Source organism: Tasmannia lanceolata, unplaced genomic scaffold (assembly GCF_043159265.1).
Source record: "Tasmannia lanceolata isolate RefF3 unplaced genomic scaffold, GAP_Taslan_0.1 ptg000008l, whole genome shotgun sequence".
NCBI lineage: Eukaryota > Viridiplantae > Streptophyta > Magnoliopsida > Canellales > Winteraceae > Tasmannia > Tasmannia lanceolata.
This window is the reverse complement of record NW_027518685.1, coordinates 14,678,794-14,692,524: the sequence shown is the minus strand read 5'-3', so window position 1 is coordinate 14,692,524 and position 13,731 is coordinate 14,678,794. Positions and strand designations below refer to the sequence as shown.

Sequence of the window (13,731 nt, the reverse complement as noted above, 5' to 3'; positions counted from 1 at the left end):
GTGGGAGGCTGGAGTCTCTGTCAGGAGCGCAAGAGATACTCCACCGCTCTCAAGGAAAGAGCCCTAGAAAATCGATATCCCTTCCCTTCTGCATTTTCAAACCCTAGACATTAACATCTTCTTCTTAGTGTTGCCCACCTATTCTGCTGCTTCAACTCCTTGAGGAAAATGATGCATCTCGTCCAACTCCTACAAAGCCCAACTCCGAGGGAGAGGAGAAAAGGAAGTTATCAGCACCAGTTGAGCGTGACTAGCCTTATGCTTCGCCGAGTGTTACCTCCCTTCACCCCCATGTTTTTAATATATTTCAAGTTGAAGTTTTATCATTATTATTACCAGGGAATAGCTAGCGTCCATCAACAAAGGCATTTCGCGGCTGGTCCGTCGCATGTCAGACCAGCCACCTCGTGAATGGAGACAACAACGACAACAGTTGTTGTCTCCATTCACAAGTTGGCTGGTCTGACATGAGGTGGCTTGCCTGACATGCGACAAACCAGCTGCGAAATGCCTTTGCGATGGACCCTAGCAATTCCCTTATTACCATCATTGTGATTATCATTAGGGAAATGATTTTAGCACTCCGTTGTTTTGATATGTAGCGAAAGTAGATTGTAGTTTTGCTTTTAATTGGTGTTGTATGAGCTTTTTGTGAATTATAAATAACCTTTTGACAGCTCTTTAAAAGCAAAACGACATGCTACTTTCGCTACCTAAAAAAAACATCGGAGTGTTAAAATCATTTCCCTATCGTTATTATCATTAATTATCTTTTGAATAGCAAAACGACATGCTACTTTTGCTACCTATGCTGAAATTGTATTTCTTGGGATTTATAAGATTTTTTGTTTGGGGGTGGTACTTTTATCGTACCACCCACAAGGGACTCGACGGTAGGGGACCATATAATTTCTAGAACATAGATAGGCCCTATTTAACCATTTAGTATTTTCTACTAATTATCAAAAGTTCGTAGTCTACTATTGGAGGAGTTTCTGTTTAATAGTTTAAAGAGATTGAGCTGGCTCTGAAACTGAATTTTATTGACTTTTTAGCTCAGGTTTTGTTTGGAACATGGTTTTAAATTTCAACCGAAATCCGAAATTTGATATTTCGTGAAATACCAAATTTCGGAATTTCAGTCCCAAATTACGAAGCTTTATACGAAATTTCGGATTTTGGCTGGATCCGAAATAGGTACCGAAACCGAAATTTAAAACCTTGGTTTGAAAACCAGATTATTTTTCCACATTTTCAAAACTTAGAATCCCTCAATTGGGGTTTCTCTTTAACATTTTCTTCTTGTGGATTCAGTCCGTGCTCAATTTTTGTGCTTGTGCTCATTTTCTTTTTCTTTTTTTTGAGAACAGAAAATACTTTTCCACATTTCAATCATAGATTTGTTCTTTTTCCTTTCTGAATATTTGTTCAGTTATGTACATCTCCATCGTTGGATCTAAGGACGTTGAACTTTTCCTTTGTTATAATTTTAGCCTTGGATCTAAGGACGTTGAACTTTTCCTTTGTTATAATTTTAGCCATACAATGGAAACAAGAGAGTATCGAAAAATACATGTTTCTCAAGAAAATATCATATATGAAATAAGATTTTATGCTACTTATGGAATATGATATTTTCTTGAGAAATTTCATTATTCGGGTTCAGTACCTCAATTCCTTTATGAATTTTCGTGTATTTTTAGTTGTCTGTTTCTGTTTAGTTTTCTTTGCTTTGTTTTTTTGCTTTTAATTATCTTTTTCAAATTTTTTTTTGCAGCATTTCCTCATTTGTATCTCTACGAAAGCATCAATTGAAAAACGCTTGAGAAAATTCTGTGAAGAAATTCATTTTTCTCGTGATTGCTTTGTTTGTATTATAGAGCTTTTCCAATCAAATGTTATATAATGGACGGTTCAGATTACTCAATGGTGGGATCCACGATCCCATAGTGGTTGCGCCAAATTCTAATTGGGTCGAATAGTGTGAAAAGAAAAACGGGAGATGATATTTTCACTCCCCTGCATTACGCATGCACCCCCTTATGATGTGATTTGACGTTAAAAAGCGTTAAAGTTGCCCACTGATAACGTTATAAGGGGGGCGCATGCAAACTCCAGGGAGGTTGAAAATATGATCGCCCAAAGAAAAAATGTCAACATGGGAAAAATTGCCAATGGGTATCATCAGAATACGAGAATTGCCAATGGGGATTCACTTTTGAAAAATTGTTAAAGAGTTTTGATAACTCCCTTTTGAGAGTTTGATAATCCCAGAGGGTTGATAACCCCCTTTTAGAAACTTGATAACCCCCATTTCGTCCCTCTCTACCAATTTTTCAAAAGTGTGTCCCCCGTTGGCAATTTTCGTATTTTGATGACCTCAATTGGCAATTTTTCCTACAAAAAAAATACATTATAGAGTAATGCTATGAAACCAAGAGTAGGACCTGAAAGGGGGACCGGACAAATAATTTCACGCCACAACATGACAAGTGATGTAAGCCAGCCCAGGGAAATCATCAATAAGTAAAAAAAAATTTGAACACATGTCATGCTTTCATTGCAGGTCCCCTACTAGGTCGTATTGTCGGTCTCCATGTCATTTTCCTACATTCATAAATGCAACCGGAACAAAGAGGACGAAGCTTTGACTTAAAATCTGCCCCGTCCACGTGGCTAACTGTTAACCGTCATTAATTAAGGTAGATCCATTAAAAAGTTAAAAAACTGCCACGTCATCAGGAAATCCATACGTTCTCGAACCTTCGCGTGAAAGCAAAGACAAGAAACCAAGCTCCACTTTACCAACTTGACTTCCACGTCAACTAATATACATGTAACTACGGTATATAACCTTATAATGAGGATCCCTGCTAGCAAGACGGGAATCCGTTTTGTTAAAAAAAGACGGGGATCAATTATTGGTGCCACGTTGGCAAAAAAAAGCAATGAATAGCTCGAATTCCCATGAAAAGCAATTACTAGTTCACTACAGTGAAAATGACCAAATCCACGGTCATTTCCACCGTTGCCTGTATCGACAAGACGGAGTTCCGTTTTCAAAGCATTTTTTTTTTTTTACGACAATGACAATGCAAGCATGCATTTACCCCCATAAATATATATGTTGTATGACAGACACTATACCATATTGAGTTATTTGAGTGACGTTAAGCGTAACTTACATTTCAAGAAAGGAACAACCCCTCCACTTCTCCTCATCATCCATGCATTACTTTCAAGTTACAACACAAGCTTTAAATTATGGGAATTGATATCTTCACTCCCTCGTTTCAATAGTGGCACACTGGCACTCCTCCCTCTGTTTTCCACTTCTCTTAATTTTGAGAGATGTTGACAGCTGCTACGGTTCCCCAAAAGGCTGCTGGGGCTAAGGTGAGGAGTGCCATTATCAGAAGACCAGTGTCTGAGTAATGTCTTTCCTAAAATTTATATTGTGCGCTGTTTGTTTGCTTATTTTTTGAGAAAAATTAGGGGGAATGATCTTCTCTTAATCTGTTGAAGGTTGTTTAGTTGTCATTTTAGCAATTTTGGGGTCTTTAACTACCGGGGTTGTCGGGAGCCGGTCGGGTGACGTGGCCCCCTCTAAATCTTCTCGCCAAATTTTACAAAAACGAAGAAATTTCAGGAGATAAACTTAGAGAGATCTCCTATTTTAGAGTTGAGAAGACGTCTTGGAGATCTCCCACAAATCTTCAAGTAACCAAACAACCTTCCCTACATCCACCACTAATCTCCCCGCTGACTGATCTTCCCTACTCCACCACTAATCTTCTCTTGATCTCCCCATTGACTTCCTCTTCTCCTAATCTCCCACCCATCTACAAGCAACCAAACAGAGCATGGGGAATGCATCAAGTCATTAGTCCTTATTGATTGGCGGGTCCGGAAGGATATGTTTGGGAAAAAGAATTAGGGAAGTGATATATTCACCCCTTTCTTTTACTTTGGACAGCCACCTCTAGTGTATTTATGTCTACTCTTTTACACTAAAGTGGCTGTCCCATGTAAAAAAGAAAGTGGCAAATATATCATTTGCCAAAAATTAACATACACATTGGATACCTCAAAATTTTTGGCTGTGGCTTCTTTGAGTATCATTTCTCACATAAAATGCTTCCTTTTTGGATAGATTACTACTGTGACCTTTTTAATGGACTATAATACCCATTAAAGATGATTCGGCACTTTTATCATTTAAAGGGATGATATAGTAATGCCAGTTTTCAGTTCATGAATGCGTCTTTATAAAAAAGAAGGATGGTGGTATTTTTGGCCATTCGTGGGCCCCTTAATTGAGAGATTGAGCCAAAATGGTTGCATTCCAACTCTTGTTTTTATCTTCTCTTGAAAATGACTGAACATGAAATCATTTTCAGGAAAAAGCAAACAGAAGGGGGTGGAAATCATTTCCCCTCAGTAGATCTTACACATGTAAGAAGAAAAAAAGAAAGAAAAAATTCAGAAAACACAACCCACTGTATATTCACTATTCTTTTTCCAAATTTACAATAACTCCCCAAATGCGGTATAAGATTACACCAATCACCTGTTAGAAAAAAGAAAAAAAAAAAGAAAAAAAGGAGGGGGAAAAGAAGAAAAAATGGACATTAAGAAGCAAAAAAAATTCTAAAAATAGCCCAAATCAAAACGATCACCCAAAAAAAAAACCCAAAATCACAAAAAAAAATAAAAATTATAATGATTTTTTTCCGCTCATTTTCCAAGCATCTCAAGGACAATTCACATTTCTCCCGGGGCCGCCATAATAAAAATAATTCCCCCAGACAATATTAATCCCTCCTTGAATATCATAGCAATTGGGATGATCGGCCAAGATGCGAAGATTAGAAAGAGGAATCAAGCTATTATCCCAATCAACGACTTGTAAATTTCGAAAATATGATGATTTTCCGAACCCTTCTTCTGAGAAGTGACCACTTCCCATTTCGGTCGATGTGTGAAACCCCGACGAACGAGTATTGACAACTTCTCCTCCAAATTGTACCATGCTCGCGTGCTTAGCTAAGTGACTGAAGAGGAAGGATGGCCAATATCCCACTAAGAGTCCGGACCCGAATTCTAGCCACCAATGCCCGTGCTTTGGATCCTATATAGTTCATAAATAAAATAAAAATAAAAAATCATTTCTTTGAAAATGTATTTCCATAGTTAATAATGCATGGTGCACATGAATAGTTATAGTACATTCCCTTATTTATTTAGAGAAATGATATCCTCCGTTGTTTGAAAATGTCTCTCCTCACTTTATTAAACACTTCTCCTATTGGTTGTTTATAGCTTGATGGGATTTGTACGCCTAAAATAAAGATTAGAGTGTTATTATTAAAACAAGGGACCCTTCGGCTGAAATTAAAAAGCTTATACATCGAAACTATTAGTTTATCTAGTGGTGAAAGAGGAGTAGGGAGTAGGGAGGGTGAGGAAAGGAGAGATTTGAAATAGCATGAATGACAACATGGTGAGAATTGACTAAAAAAATAGGGAAACAAAATCGTATTGCTAGTGGAGTTTTTCTTCACCATCGGATAAGCTCTTATTCCATGGAAAATAAATTCATGGTTGCCAAACATGGCCTTAGTGTATAAATCAGCTACATAATTATCTAAAATCAAGCTATTGATCGAATGGTTAGAAATTTATGATCATTTTATTGGTGAGATTCTTGAACTATAGCTCATCCAAGAGGTGTCCCACAATTTGGACGGTCTAGATGGATGGGCATATGAAAGGTTAGGAAATGAAATGCTTAAAAAGAATAAAATAGAATAAAAATGGGAAAGGAGTCTTCATGTGTTGTGTCTAATGTTTAGACTTTAGACCAAAGGGTTTTATACTTTTATGTTTAGGAAGGCTGACCGTGATTGTTGAATGATCTGAGGGTTGTTATTTAATGGAATATAACTCAAAAAATAGTAGCGATAGGATATTTACTGCGAATTTTAGGCTGTAAAATTTTCCTAGTTATTTTTTATCCAGCAAGCGAAAGGCCAACATCATCTAATTGCTAGGATTTTTGAGCTACGACCCATATTTATATGTTGGCCCATCAGATTAACGGTCCAAATTATCTGCTCATGTGCCATGTAGATTATGGGGACGGCAGGCCATGAGGAATGGTAGCTAAGATTTCACCTAATCCACACACACACACACACACAAAAAGAATAAGGAAAAGATAGAAAAAAATGGAAGAAAAGAGAGAAAAGACAGAGAAGCTACTGTGCATGTAAAAGAAGAGAGAATCTATTAATCTAATATCATACCCAGTAACAGGAAAAGAAGAACAAAGAGAATCTGCCATACATCAGAAGAAGAAAAAGAAGCTATATATCATTAGATTCTTCTTTCTTTTGATAGATTCTTCTTCTTACTATTATTTTTTTGAATCTGGGTTTATCTCTAACATGCGCCCTAGATAGATGATCTAGATCGTCTGACTGGGATCAAAAGCAGGGAACCCAAATCTTGAAAATAGTGGGTGTGCCTTCTCTAAGTGTGCATGTTAGATAAAAGCGTGAAGAAAATGTCTTTATCTACTTTGATTGAACTTATCTTTTGCTCTTGATTTTTTCTTGTCTCTAAACTTTTCAGTTTTTATTCTGAAGCACATGCATACCACTCTTCAAAAGAACACCCCCAACACAAAGTCTTAAAAATTGATAGAAAGTAGAAACAAATCCCACGAAAATAGCCTTGAACTCGACCATTATCCAAATAAAAATTAATGTAAAATTAAAATTAAAAAATTAAGCATTGCGATATTGTATCTATGTATATGTAACTGCAATTATATTTTGATAATATGCTCAAACTCACCTTGTCCTATATGCCTTTAGCCAGTTGTTACCATTCTCAAAAAGCTGTCTACAGCGTTTAACAGCTAGCTGTTTAAGGCATATTCAACAAGTACTCTAGTTCATGGCTACTATTAAAACGTGGTTTTGTTGTGCCTATACACAAGCATTACTAACATGTTTTGATAATGGGGCGAACTCAACTTGTCAGAGCTTTTTGCGAATTGTAGTAGCTTTTGACGGCGATTTAAATAATAAAAGACAAGGTTAGCTCATCCCAAGTAGTGACGATATCAGTAGCCGTGTGTGTGTCTAAATGGAAATTTAATGCTGATACAGCTTATAATCATACACAGTTCTCATATGAATGATGCTGATTTTAATATTTTCAGAAAAAAAATTATTTAGTTGTGTCTAGGGTTAGGTAGTATTATGCATGCTACACGTTTGTTCTTAATATAATAATTAAAGGATGATGATAAATTTGCACCCATGTAGGATAATTCGCACCCCTTTCAACGTGATTTGACGTCAAAAAGCGTTAAAGTGCCACAATTCATGTTATAAGGGGTGCGAATGATCTTACAGTGGGTGCGAATTTATCATACCTAATTATAATTATTAGTTTAATAAATTACCTTCCAGACCAATAGACTGATGTCGAATTGGCCGCCGTTGTAACTTGATGTTGGAGAGATGGCGGCTCCAATGGCGATCTGGTTGTTGGTTTGAATGAAGCCAGAGCAGAGGAGGTTGTAGCATCCAGTCGCTTGGTATGCATCCGTCTATAAAATTATGGAAAGAATTGCCATATGTTTATCTAAATTTATATTTAGTTTTTCATTACCAAAAAAAGAATTAGTACAATAATGAAAAAAAAGAAAAGAAAAATAAGATGCATTTTGTCCTTACTGTCCAATAAGTGAAGAACCTAGGATAATTATCTCCATATAACTCTGGGCTGACCTGAAGAAACAAAAAATAATATGAAAACACTATAGTATATAAATATTGTATTTTAAAGCTAAGATTATGAGAAAATATTACAAGAAGATAATATCGGATTGAATTATAGTTTTCAATGTATAAAAGAATTACAAAAGTTATATATTTGAAACAGTAGTTTATTGAAAATTAATTACAAACTTATCTGTTTATAGTAAATCTGAAAGTGGTATTTACAATTATATTTATGGCAGTGATAAATCGACTCCCCAAATTGATAAATCGACTCCCCATGTGTCTTTCTCTCTCCTCTCCCCTTAATTGATAAATCGACTCCCCTTAGTTGATTTATCACTGCCCTTATATTTAAGGGCATGTTTGTTTGGGATTTTGAGAATTGATTTTGAATCCAAAACAGATTATTAGACTCAAAATATGTTTAATTTTGAGTCCGATAATTAGTTTGGGACTCAAAATCAATTCTCAAAATACGAAATGAACCGGGCCTAAAAGCAATTTTGAGTCAAATAATCAGTTTTGAACACACAATGCAAACGAACAGGGCTTAAAACTCAAAGATAAACAAGCCTTTAAATTCAACACTATCAAACCAAAATTAGTTTTATTAAATTATAATAAGATCAGTTTACTTTTAAATTTTTAAAATTTACAAAAAAATGAAAGAACATGAGAACAAAATATGACCATTACTTCATTAGGATTAGGGGTGGCAAAATTGGCCGAACCGAACTGGAACCGAGCCGACACCGAACCGAAAATTCAGTTTTGGTTTGGTTAAACCAAACCGATTCAAATTTCGGTTTGGTTTGGTTTGGGGATCAAACCGAACCGAAACCGAATATCTCCAATAATTATGAGTAAGGGGTGGTAAAATTGGCAGAACCGAACTGAAACCGAACCGAAAATTCGGATTTTGGTTCGGTTTACCAAACCGATTCAAATTTCGGTTCGGTTCGGTTTGAGGGTCAAACCGAACCGAAACCGAACCATTGCCATCCCTAATTAGGATACATAAAAATATAGATAATTATTAAAAAAAAAGAAAAGAAATGCGAGCGCATAGTCAAAAAACAAAAAAAATGTGAAAAGCACTGAAATTATGAGATTAAAAATAAAGAATTTTTTTTTTTTTTACGCGCCTGCCAGCCGGCTTCGATAGTGTTAAGATCATCGCCGAAGGAACCCGATATGACCCACATTTGCGACAAGCTGAATTCATTTGGATTATTAACAGTGGGTGCCCACACATTCAAGCTGGCCTTTGCTCCATAGTACTGATCTCCCATCACATATCCAACTGCATGCTGTAAATCATAAACACATTAATATAACGTAAGAAGTACAAACACCCAAAGATACGTGTTACACAAGGAAATAGTTTGAACTATAGCTTATTTTCTTTGAAACTAAGAAAACAGAGCTTTAATGTGAGTTTTCTTGGAATATTTGTTAAGAATTCCTGGAAACCTTAAAAATTAGAATGTTTTGGGATAAACCCAATGATTTCCATATGAAATTCTCGTTTACCACACTGAAGCTCCCAAAATCCAAGATTTTTTCATGTAATTTGACCATAGAATTAAAACAGAGTAGAGTTAGTCTATTTTTTTTCTTTTTTCTTGAAGTTTTTGTAGAGATTCATGGAAATCTAATGTAAGCATGCCAGGAAATGAAATGAATATTCCTACAAGAAAATTCAAAGAATCCATGAAAAAAAAAATACATGTTATTTGAAACAAGTAAAACTGTTGATCATGAAAAAACAGGGGTTTTGTTTGAGTTTCTGCAGAGGAAGTCTTGAACTTTAGCCTATGTTGTCAATAATCACTGACTATTAAGTAACAAACAAAATACCCAGAAGTATCTAGCATGCAAATTTGTAATTTTTCCATGAAATGTATGGATTTTTTTCATTAAGCTTGATGGAATATTACTGGGTGTCTTTTGTTTCTCCGCAATTTATACGAACCTCGTATAAATTGACAATTTCTACAAATAGAAAGTAGACAATTTATACGAACCGCGTACTTTACGAAGGATAGGCAATTTTCTTCAGACAAATGGAAGGTAGATTGGAAGTGGAAAGTGACTCCTCTAACATAGTTTGTGGGCTAAAGGGATTAGTGTGGAGACTCTCTAATCTTATAGACGAAATAAAAGATATGTGTTTGTTTGGTGTCTTGCTAATATTATAGAGGAAATAAAAGATATGTGTTTGTTTGGTGTTTGCTCTTTTTCTCATATTCATAGAAGTGCCAATGATTTGGCTGATTGCTTAGCTAAATTAAGCTTCTAGCTAATCATTTTATATGGGACAATCCTTACCCCTTGAAGTGCACCTGTAATACATTATTATTTAATAAAATTGTTATCTTCATCGAAAAAAAATTATACCAACCTCATGGCCGTTACTTTCCGAATCGCGTTTTACAGACACTGGTTTTCTTCCGAATCTCGCAATGGAACTAGCTCTTAGAATATCATTCTCCGTCGTTCTTCTGATTGGAATCGTTCCTTCGGGACATGATTCACCTGAAATTCTCCATAGCTGATAACTATCAGTTGTTGATCCAGTTGGGTCATGGCCTTTAGGTCTCTCTGGTGGATCCTGCAAAAAAAAAAGAAAAAGATAAAAGCTTTTAGTGTCTTCAAAATCACTTGTAGAACTCGAAAATCTAAATTCTCATAGGCCCAATAGAGAAAACATTTTGATTGTGTTAAATTCAACTACCAATGGTTTTTTTCCTTTTAATTTGGGATGATCAAAAGCAGGCTGTTGATGGGATGGAACACAATCTATCAGATCACCATCAGGACTCTGCACACAAAAGAACAAAAAAAAAATCTAATTAGACCCATATAGAAAAGAAAATAAAAACCAATAAAATAAAATAAAATTCTGGGTCTTTGTGAAATGCCTGAATTGTTTTGATATGAGGCTTATTGATCTTCCTAAGCTGTGCCCTTATCCACTTCAATTTCTGCAATTCTTCGCCTGGCCTGAAAGTCTGATTCGCCGGGAAGCGATTGCTGGACTGCGTCGAAATCGACAAAACAGGACTAATAGATGCAATGAGGAGAAAACCAACATAAATGGGAATGATTGGAGAAATATCCCAACAGCTAGAAGCCATTTTTGAGGAATATTTGTGTGTTTCTTCTGTTAGAACTCTTTGTATTTGTATACATTTGTGTTGTCTTGTTCTATAATCACAAGACCAAATATTCCTCATTTTTGTCCGTGAACCAACCAATAACCATCAAGTAATCCAATTCACACCATTTCCAAAGCTTAAAATCTCAAAAAATGGCTATCCCTCTCCCTCTCTGACAGAAAGAACTTTAAGGCACGAGCTGTTGGGAAAAAAATGGTCCAAATGGATGGGTTTTATTTAGAGATATTCCCATGTGGGAATGGGATAAAAAATACTGGGGTTTTAAAAAAATCATGGGTTCTTTTGTAGGAAAAAGGGAGGAGGGGTTTCAGTCTCCAATACAAGGACTGCAACTTTAGCTTTCTTTTTCTTTGTTTATAGAGGTACATGCTTCTGATTTTCTGTTATTCTTTTCTTTGGTTTGGGCAGAGGAATTACTCTTGATCCTGGTTTTCAAGTTCTTTATTTCCTCTCCTTTCACACTTCCCTAGATGTTCTTGTGTCAGCTAATGTAGGGGGGTGTTTTAAATACCAAAAGAAAGGTGGCCCACTTTTTTTATTTAATTTTAATTTGTATGCATCCTTTCATAGCTTTAAGGAAATTTATATTTACTATTCAAAAATTCATTTTATTAAAGGGGTATTTTTTGAGAGAAAAATGAAGATAAAATGACTTCTTAAAATAGGTTGTGCAATGACAAAAGGGAAGTGATATATTCCCCCATTTTCTTCCTGGATTACCCTCACACCTCCTAATGTAATTGTGAGTCTTTGTCACTACTCTTTTTACACTATAAGGGGGTGGCCCGGGGAAGAAAAGGAAGCGAATATATCATTTCCAAATGTATTCACTATAGGATGATCATAATCCTCTAATGAATGAATGTTTTATGTTTCTATACTTTCCCGTCCATTTTAAACTTTCATAGATCAGTTAGTTAGGATTCCTCCTATGAAGAAGATTTTTTGGGGCATGACCTATTTACATCGATATCTAATTGATCTGACTTTCGAATGGCTTAGATCGCCTGATAATGTGGGACCCACTAAATTTTCTTCTTCTGCATTCTCATGTCCGCAAGTTAAGCATATAAAAACTCTTGATAAAATGTGGTATCATTGTCAAGAAATTTATTTTAAAAATCCCATATATTCTTTATGTATCTTTTTAAATTTTAGATCTATAATGAACCTGATTCCTCAAAAATATGCTGTAGTTATGTTATTTAGCAATGAAATAAGCAACCATTAGGTGGAAAGATTTAATTATGCCTAAATTTCTAACAAAATAACAACAAAAAAATTCCAATTTACTCATACACGCGTGGAAGAAAACACCATTGATGGGTACAGGTCACTTGACCAGTAGTATCATTAGGCCGGCCGTGGGGTGAGGTAATAAATTAAATCCTAATTGCCTCACTTAGTACCATATAATAATAATAATAAAACTTCCATTTTTTATTTTATTAGAATTTATTTATTTACTTGGTTATTATCTAAGTTGTGGGAGCACCAATGTTGGGGGCCATTTCCCTACTTCCCTTTATAGGGCTCTTCAATGATGCTTCCCACTTCCACAACACTTTTCTTCTTCTTCCTTCTTTTTTTTAATTAAATCCCACTCACTCTTTCTGCAGCATTGAAAAGGAAAGCATATATGAATATTGGCCCACAAAGAGTCACTCTCATCTCAAACAAGAGGAAATGAGATTAAGTTATCTCAGTGGAACCTTAGGTTAGAAAGTTAGGGTTTGAGAATAGATTCTAACCCCATATCCAAAGGAAAACCCTTTTAAAATGCATAGAATATTCATGTGTTCATTTATTTTATTATTATTTTTTATCATGTTTCAAGACAAGAATATCTTAACTATTTTTTTTTTAAAATATTTGTTAGGGCTCATCATGGTTAAGGCATGACCTCCTCCATCTATGTTCTATTCTCTTGGATAGAAACTAGGAAGGTAATGTGATGAAGTACTCCAAATAAAATATTACATATCGTCTTTGAAAGCTCTGGTATAAAGGATGCCATGTCTGCTTTTGAAGAGAGAAAGGGGAGGGGGAGACATATAATATAAGTGGGTGTGTGGGAAGTGATATATTCTCCCTTCTTTCTTCCTCGGACCTACCCCTCTAGTGTATTTATGACTACTCTATTACACTGCAAGGTGGTGGTCCAGGAAAGGAAAGGGGGCGAATATATCATTCTCATATATTTTGAATCTTTGATACTAAAAAAGCCAACATGATTAATTAGGGAAAATCTCACTTATCTAGAAATCTGATTTTGCACATGCTATGTGTACGAGTGCATGTGGGGGGTATTCATTTCAAAGGAGAAATCATTAGTTCCGCTGATTAACCAATATCGTAGTTGTTTGGTGTGTTCATAAGCGCTCGTGCTGGTTAATTAGGGGTGTCTAAAGACCCGGAGGGTCAGAAGGATCCTGAGCGGTCTAATTAAAATGGATCTGGAGACTAAATTTTATTTGACGGATCCTTTATGAATCCATATTTTAGTACTTGTTCAGGGTCAAAAAAGCTTATGGATCCATAATCAAGATCAGACATGTTTGGATCCTCTAAGGGCTCGATGAATTGTTAAAATAACCTCATGGTTTCTATAGTTTAGTAAAAATAAAAGGGTATTTTAGTTTACAACAATAAAGCTTAGTGTATAATATAAGGATATTTTTAACAAATTTTTGGGATGTAGAATCATTTTTAGTCCAAATTCAATTCTACACTATGAATCAAAAGTCCAA

General features: G+C 35.4%; 1 protein-coding gene across 1 annotated transcript; it reads right to left on the bottom strand.

The window, feature by feature from the left end:
- Window positions 1-4,617: 4,617 nt before the first annotated feature.
- Window positions 4,618-11,442, bottom strand: LOC143884499 (protein neprosin-like). The gene is made up of 7 exons (XM_077388120.1): window positions 10,724-11,442; window positions 10,537-10,623; window positions 10,204-10,413; window positions 8,945-9,109; window positions 7,752-7,805; window positions 7,478-7,624; window positions 4,618-5,131 (listed from the first exon to the last, which is right to left on the bottom strand). The coding sequence occupies exons 1-7, from the start codon at window positions 11,036-11,038 to the stop codon at window positions 4,754-4,756; spliced, it is 1,356 nt and encodes a 451-aa protein (XP_077244235.1). The 5' UTR covers window positions 11,039-11,442; the 3' UTR covers window positions 4,618-4,753.
- Window positions 11,443-13,731: the final 2,289 nt, after the last annotated feature.